General features: G+C 40.3%; 1 protein-coding gene across 3 annotated transcripts in view; it reads right to left on the bottom strand.

Moving 5' to 3' along the window:
- Positions 1 to 8,126, bottom strand: part of atp2b4 (ATPase plasma membrane Ca2+ transporting 4) — a 93,476-nt gene that overhangs the window by 50,621 nt on the left and 34,729 nt on the right. For all 3 annotated transcript variants that reach the window (XM_047810621.1, XM_047810622.1, XM_047810620.1), the window contains exon 2: positions 5,934 to 6,382. In XM_047810621.1, the coding sequence (XP_047666577.1) occupies positions 5,934 to 6,129 (196 nt within the window). In that variant the 5' untranslated portion in view covers positions 6,130 to 6,382. The remainder of the gene's footprint in view (positions 1 to 5,933; positions 6,383 to 8,126) is intronic.

Here is an 8,126-nt window from a genome sequence, read left to right as displayed (position 1 = left end):
ACAACTCAGGTCTTCAGTTTCAGGACACTGGGCATTTGTATTATTTATACACCGAAGCTGGGGAGGAGAAATGGCCCTTTCCATCACTCTGCCTTCTGAACTTACTTACTTGTTGTTTAGGCCCTTGTGTTTAAAATGACTTCTTTTTTTTTTTTACCACCCAGGCAACTGAAGGCGAACTTGGACAAATGGCAGATTTTCAATCTAGCCTTAAGTCATGAATCATTTCAAATGACCTAAATGCTTTGTATTGTTGCACCTTTTTCAAATGGTTGGTAATTCGCTCTGGATAGGGAAATAAATCTGATGTGTGTGTGTGATTTTTGATTCCATTCGGTGTGTAGCTTTACCTTGACACCCCTGTTCCGAATCCTGAAGCATGCCACACCGCATACATCACCTGATATGCTATATAGAAACCAGTGGAAAGGATATTTCTACATGCTTTCTTCAGTGACAGATGAACCTACAACCAGAAAATACACAGGTACCTGGATACGCTGAAGCTTAATGGCAATTTAACTCCCTGTGTACTCACCTCCAGTTCAAACATATGGAAAGGAAATAAAAGTGCTAGCTAGACTTGAATAAGGACAGAAAGTTGAACTGAAATATTTCTGCCTTTTTTGATATGCTATATTAGACGTGTTGTTAGAAGACAACATAATGTACAGTTACACACAGTCATCCTTTACGTATCCTTTAGTCTGTTATAATGTAATTATCTATATATATATTTTTTTTACTTGCTCGGTGGAAAAGCTAATAGCCACCTTCACATTGATCAGAAGGATGGACCAATAATACATCTAAGACTAAACAGAAGCTAACAAGTATAATTAGCATGTTATCTAGATTGGTTACATTTCAAGCTATTGTATGCTTTATGATAACCCACAAAAAGTGAGCCGTTTCTTACAAACTTTAGAGATAAAAGCATTGAGCGATTACAGTAAAGGATCATAAAAGAATAGAATCGTGATCTCTCTGAAGCACTGCTTCCTATCTTGTTCGATCTGTACTCACTTTGTCTTAATAGTCCTAGCAGCTCACAGGAGGGATGTGTTGAAGGCCACAAAACATGTTTTATCACATCCCATTTCCGCTTTTTTGCCAAAAAAAGGGAAACAGCACCCCAGTGGAGTATGAAGTGTACTTTGTGTGCCGCCTTCACCAACGGCCAAACATTGGCTGTGTGCCGCAATGTGGAAGCAGTTTTCCAATGACAGTCCAATGTTACATACTGCCACTTTGACCTTTGCAGGTGGTGAGTAAGATATCAAGATGACGTACTATAAACTGAAAAATTTCCTCATATTGGGTTTGAAATGGCCGTTCTTTCCTTTCTAATAAAAAGCCCTTCTGCAACTGCAATCAAACTGCCTTTATGCAGCTCATGACAGCCCTAATGATGACTCATAAATCACTCTTAATCTCTATTTATAGAGCCACCTGGTTTAGGTACAAAATTCAGTGACTATGAGCCAGCTGTCATACATTCGCACATTTCCAACAATGCCATAAATATCGGAGAAGTAATATTTTCTAAAAACAATTGCTTCTCTGGAAGCATACCAACGTTTTGTATAGAAGTAGTTTTGTAATAGCAGTGTCGGTTATTTTTTTCCAAATAATTTTTTTCCAAAATTCAAATAATAAAAATAAAATACAAATTTTCTTCTATAATTATTCATACATAGCTCATATTACTTTTATTCAGATAGCATTAAAAATGCCATCTCCATCATTGAACTACTAAAGTCTTCGGCAGAAAGGGACTTACATTATCTTTAATGAATTCCCGAAATCGCTGATGCTCATACCCATTCCACCTGACTGTATACTGTTATTTATAATCTCACTAAATTATTCATAATCTTAATATCCAGAGTCACCCGATGAGCATTCTAAACTGTCATTTTTACATTTCTATAAAGCCATTGTTAAAAGTGTTAAACAAATAAAATTGAACTGAACTTAAAGAGGAAACGTGGCAATCACTTGACACATATCACTGTTGCTAATCTTAATAAATTCAAACAGGTTGGAAGTGTTGGGGATCGGCCAAGAAGTGAAGAAGAAGATGGCCAACCCGCTAACGGCCAAATGCGAAACTGTGGTGCTTGCTTCCTGTATTGGTCTTTTGGTATAAATGAGACACGTCGATCTAGAATTTCCTTCAAAGAAATATGTCCAATCAGATTTAACCTAGTGCCAGATTCCGTGTCTGGGGATTGGGTCGCCGAGGCCCCCGCGGTAGAAGAAGAAGAAGAAGAAGAAGAAGAAGAAGAAGAAGAAGATTTAACCTATTTAATTATGGTGCATTCACATTGAGAACCCAGCAGTAAGTGTATACTGCACTGGGCAGCAGGCTGCACAAGCTAACAATTAGGGATGGACCGAATATTCGGCCGGCCAAAAGACTTTGATCACCGAAAAACAACACGGCCGAAACAGTTTGTTGTGATGACGCAAACAGAAACCGCGGCCTGCACGTGCTTGTCTGAAATAAAGCAGCGTGCATGAGAAATGATCCAGACTGTGATTAAATTTATCATATAATGTACACGAGTGCATTTAAGTTAAACATTTAAGTTTGAATTTTAATGTATTTTATCCTGTGCATTGTTGCAATGTGCTATAAATAAATATTTCCTACTTTGTAATTGATTTATTCTTTGAAACTTTAATAATAATTTATGCAATTGAAATGCCTTGATTTTAGTAAGGGGGCACGGCGGCTTAGTGGGTAGCACGTTCGCCTCACACCTCCAGGGTCGGGGTTCGATTCCCGCCTCCGCCTTGTGTGTGTGTGCGGAGTTTGCATGTTCTCCCCGTGCCTCGGGGGTTTCCTCCCCCAGTCCAAAGACATGCATGGTAGGTTGATTGGCATCTCTGGAAAATTGTCCGTAGTCCATAGTGTGTGATTGCATGAGTGAATGAGAGTGTGTGTGTGTGCCCTGTGATGGGTTGGCACTCCGTCCAGGGTGTATCCTGCCTTGATGCCCGATGACGCCTGGGATAGGCACAGGCTATCAGCCTGATCAACCTGAGAATCTAAACACTTATCTAATTTGGCTGAAACATTGCATTTCCCACCCACTCCCCTATGGGTGGAATAGAAAACAATTATGGTGCCTTCATTAAAATGAGTAATATGTTGTGTGCAGAGCGTCAGTATATCTGTCCCTTGATTACTAAATGGAACCAGAGCAATGATCTATGAAGTAATTAGGAAGATGGCATGGAAGAAATTTCAGTGCTGGAATGGACTACTGAGGCCATGTGTTGAAATAGTGAGGATTAGGTCTGTTCTCCAAAACATTGTTGTTCCCCTCAGGCTGAAGAACCACCGGTTTCGGCCAGAGACCCTAAGTGGTGCCGTGCCAAAAGTTTTCCAAGTGTATTGGGTCAGAAATCTCGTGGCATGATCATGTGTGGCTGCACTGAAGGTTTCTTGCTTCTGGCTCATTAAGGACACGGGGATCAATCCTTTGATGCACCATTACATTTGGCTGGACCATTAGTGCTTACAGCTTTCTAGTCTTACAGGCACCTCGGACAACACTGCAGATACTGGCGATGAACTTTCTAGATCGGTGAAGTTAAGCAAGAAGATTAATTCCCAACCTTAATCTGCCAGTTGAGCTGAAGTTACAGCAGCAAATAGCTAGAGGCCATACTGTGAGCAAAATCAAAAAAGCCATCAAATGCTACTTAAGGGACTATAATAAGTCAGTGAGCTCAATAATTGGACACTTCCTTTGTTTCCTTTTGCAAGCCATCAGTTGATTTTCTCTAAGTCTCAACCCCTTTAACACTGGGTACTGATGCAGATGATGCTTGCTTGCTTGAAAAGGGAAAATGAATGTGAATTTTCACATAAGAACTCTAATACAGGAAGACTGAAATGAAAATAAAATAATTAAATGTAAATAAAAATCCTTTGCTTGCCTCTCAGATGCTACCCTTCTTTGGCACTATAACAGCTTTCACTCTACTGGGAATGCTTTCCACTAGAAATGGAACGTTGCCGTTCAGCCACAAAAGCTTTAGTAAGGTCAAGCACTTATGTTGGGGAAAGAAGGACTGGCGTGCAGTCGGTGTTCCAATTCACCCCAAAGGTGTTGAGGCCAGGGCTGTGTGCAGGAGTGCTTCCAAACCAGCCTTGGCAAACAATGTCTCGACAGACCTCATGTGGTATCCAAGGGCACTGCTAGCTGGAACATGTTTGGGCTCAAACTCTTAGTTGCAGTGAAAGGAAATCAGAATTCTGTAGTATGTGAAAGACATTTCAGACAACTGTGCGTCTCCAACTTTGGATACCACTCAGTAGCATGGAAAGGTACTGTATGGTTTAGTACCCACTTTTATAAGAAAGGAGGAAATGTTGGTGAAAAATAAAATGTATGCTAATGACAAACACCAATGGAAATTCGGGTAATTGTTCCGAATGTGTGTAAAGATGTAACAGAAAAGCATTCTCAGGAGATTGTGGGTCCATCGTCAGGAACCAAGGGACAAGAACTGTCTCTATCGGTGTGAGGGATGGCGTATGCTCTCTCAGCCATTTATGGGCATCTGTAAGCTCATGTATGCAGAAAAGGATGGAAAGCACTTTACTCTGTGTCTGTTATTATGTGGCATTTGTCCGAGATTATGTGGCTGACTGCTTTCATGTGTCTCAAGGAAGCACGTGTTAGACTAAATTGTCAGTGGTTGATTGATGTCCTATCATAGGGCAGAGCTAGTGGGTGGGTAGGAAGCTAATGATTGTCCAAAATGGTGGTGGGGAGCCACATACCTGAACACATGCAATCTAAACAGTTTGTGTAGTTTCCACACCCACATTTTTACACAATGAATGGCAACAAAGGTGAAGCGACAAAAAAAAAAAAAAAAAAAACCTCTTTCATATGATTAGATACAGCACTGAGAATGCAGAGGAACACAAAGTACTTCCTCTTGTATGCAGGAATACAGCATTTCTCTAGTATACAGAGTTCTTCAGTTAGTGTTGTATAGGATGTGTTGTAGCTGGATTACAAAACAATCAGAACAGAGATCATTTTCTTCCCTATCTACAGGGCAACACATTTCAAACGTATCTGCAGCTATACAGGATTTAAATACGATCAAAAGCTCAGTTTCAGTTTGGCCCAATGGCCAAAACAAAGGAAACATATCCATATAATGGGATATTAGCATCATTTTTCCACTGCAATGAAGCGTGGCTCCATTCAGCGGCAGCACGCATGTGGACGTGCTTGAGAGATGTAATGTGGTGAAATAAATAACAGAAATATGAGAGACACAGCAAAAGCTTTACTGAATGTCAGCTCAATATTACAGCCTGTAGCCCTGGTGTAATAGGGCACACTATCCGGTGTCTGTCCTAACTGCCCCAGAGTTTAGTGAAAATCTAATTGGTTGCATGAACTTTATGTGATCCCATCCCACTTTGATACATGTTTCTATTAATCTGTCAGCACATATATGTAGTACACTGTAATGTGTTTACACTTCTGGGGCTTAATTCAAAGATGCAAGAGGTTCATGTAGTAAAAAAAAAAAAAAAGGTTTGAAAGGAGTTGTGTTGACCGTTAATGGAAACGAATTACCTGCCATTAAAACAGCTGTGAAGGTAGCTCAGTGGTTAAGACGTTGGACTGCTGATCAAGAGGTTGTGAACTCAAATCCCAGCACTACCAATCCACCATTGAGCAAGGGCCTTAATGCTCATCTGCTCGTGTGTATAAATGAGCTAAATGTAATTTGCCATCTGCTAATGCCATAAAATTAGGCGAGTCTACTTTTTTGTAATTTCCTTTCAAATTTGCACAATAACTGCTTGGGAATATTATTCAATCTACTTCCAATTTCTTGCTTGAATGTAGCTGTTGGTGTGTGTGTGTGTGTGTGTGTGGTCTCACCTTCAACTGGAGAGGTTTTCAGCCTACGGCATATCCCCTGCACGTCTCCGTAGATGTCTCTGATCTTGTTGACCGCCTCTGCGCTCCTGAGCTCCATCAGTTCCCGGAGGTCCATCACCGTGCAGCCAAAGTCCCCATCATGATTGCCTTCAGCCACAGAGTTCCCAGGTGGGTGGTCCACAGTGTTGTTAGCCATGCTTTCTTTCTCTGGCTGGCGTTCTGACGCACTGGGTAGACCGGTCACAAAGAGTACGACTTCACTTAACAGGAAAGCTTTCAAAGATTGGTGTCTCTCTGACCAGTTTTCAAGTTCTGAGGGAAGAGTGTTGCTGACGTCTCACACAACAATGGAAGAGAACCATCAGAGGAAGAAGCTCAAAAGAGAACAGCTGTCCACGGCAAGCAGGTCACCACATCTTAAAATGTAGGTTTGCTTCAGCTTAAAGTATCTGCAAAACAGCAACAACAACAACAAAAAAAAAACAGTTGGATTGTGAAGCAACTCAGCAATGCCCTTGTTGCTAAAACTGTAATGAAAAGTATGCAAGTGATCTAAAAGGAATCGCTGACACCATCGAGTCCCAGAATGAGCAAGACTTGGGTTTTGTTTCTCGAATTGACAATAAAATCCGTAATGAAATAAAAACCTGGAACGTCTCGACATCTTGAAGTCTCTTTCACATAGCTCTACCAGTCAGAATTTCTTTTCTAAAGAATAAATAACTTTCTGTTTGAGGAAGGAACATAAATGGATTTCAGAAAGACTGGAGGAGAAGAAAAAGAAAAAAAAAAGGCACAAATTCCATGCCATTCTCAGTTCCATTTTGTTATGGTCATACATAAATGATAAATCTCTTTGTAATTCATGGTTTTGGCAGGAGAAAAGAGAAGAGAAGAGAAGTCATTTGCTTCACTGTTTTACTGCCACTCAACAAGCCGGTTTATTTTGCATGTGTGTGAGCATCTGAGTGAGTGAAGTGAGCAAGAGAAAGAAGAATGAGAACAAGAGAAATTAGAAAGAAAGGTAAGAGGAGGGAGTGGGGGGAGAAAGAGAAGGGGGTTTAAATGGGGTCTCGGTCTTTAATTAAGCTTGCAGTACAAGTTCTGCTAGTGGTCTAGATAAGATCCCTGTGTTCATGTGAGACAGGAGGTCCAGCTCCAGTGGGTCCACTTAATAAAAAAAAACCTCTTCCACAACCATAAATGAACAATGGGGGATGATTAAAAAACAATCTTCGAATGAGGCAATTTCTCACTCTGGATTAATGCATAAAAAGAATCTTCTAATAAGAAGCTTGCTTTTAAGTCTGGAGATCATGTGTAGCCAGCAAAACCTATCGTGCTATCCATGTGGTAGGGATTCCGTACTCTTCCCTGTCGATCTATCTCCATGAGCTATTACCTAATTGTGCATATCTGTGAGCTCACGTACGTGGAAGAGGGCAGAAAGCGCTCGGTCTGAATGAGAAGAGGAATCAGAAGGTGACTATGTTAGAAAAAAAAATCCTAAATTGAATTCTGTTAGAGTTATCTACTATAATGTAGCTTTTATAAACATGGACAATCTTGCACTTACAGTTATGATGATTAGAATAAGTAAAAAGGTAAGACTTCATTTACTGATGTAGGTATTGGACACTAATCATATGTATCCTTTGTATCCTAGGTTTTTATTCACTTTCTCTAGATGACTGTGTGTGTGTGTGTGTATATTGGTGGTTTGTCCGAGGTAAAAATCTAGCATTTAGAAATGCTTATGGCTGGAATTAGGGTTGCTATGTATTTTTTTAAGACAAGTTTTTTTTTTTGGCTGTTGTGTATCCACCCAGAGACTACAGACAGAATGTGGGTCTGATTCTGAGCATCATGTCTCATTTATGTGCAATTATTTTTTTATAAATATACATAATTACAAGCCTAAATTGTGTGGTGGTGATTGAGGTGTAGACAGTTATCCAGTGTGAGATAAAACTCAACTCAGGGAGCCATTACTTTGCTTGTCACATTGTGCGTGTATGCTTGGAAGAGTGATGGAATTATCTTGCTACTTTGGCAGGACTGTCACTTTGGTCAGTCAGTCATCTGGGTAGATAGACCTTTCATACAGTGGGTCATGCTGGTACCCATGAAACACTAGGACAGCTATGGGTTTAAAATATCTACAACAAATATACATCCAACAAAATGTACAGT

This window comes from Tachysurus fulvidraco, chromosome 2 (genome assembly GCF_022655615.1).
Source record: "Tachysurus fulvidraco isolate hzauxx_2018 chromosome 2, HZAU_PFXX_2.0, whole genome shotgun sequence".
NCBI lineage: Eukaryota > Metazoa > Chordata > Actinopteri > Siluriformes > Bagridae > Tachysurus > Tachysurus fulvidraco.
The sequence above is the reverse complement of the archived record's forward strand: the minus strand, read 5'-3'. Positions and strand labels throughout refer to the sequence as shown.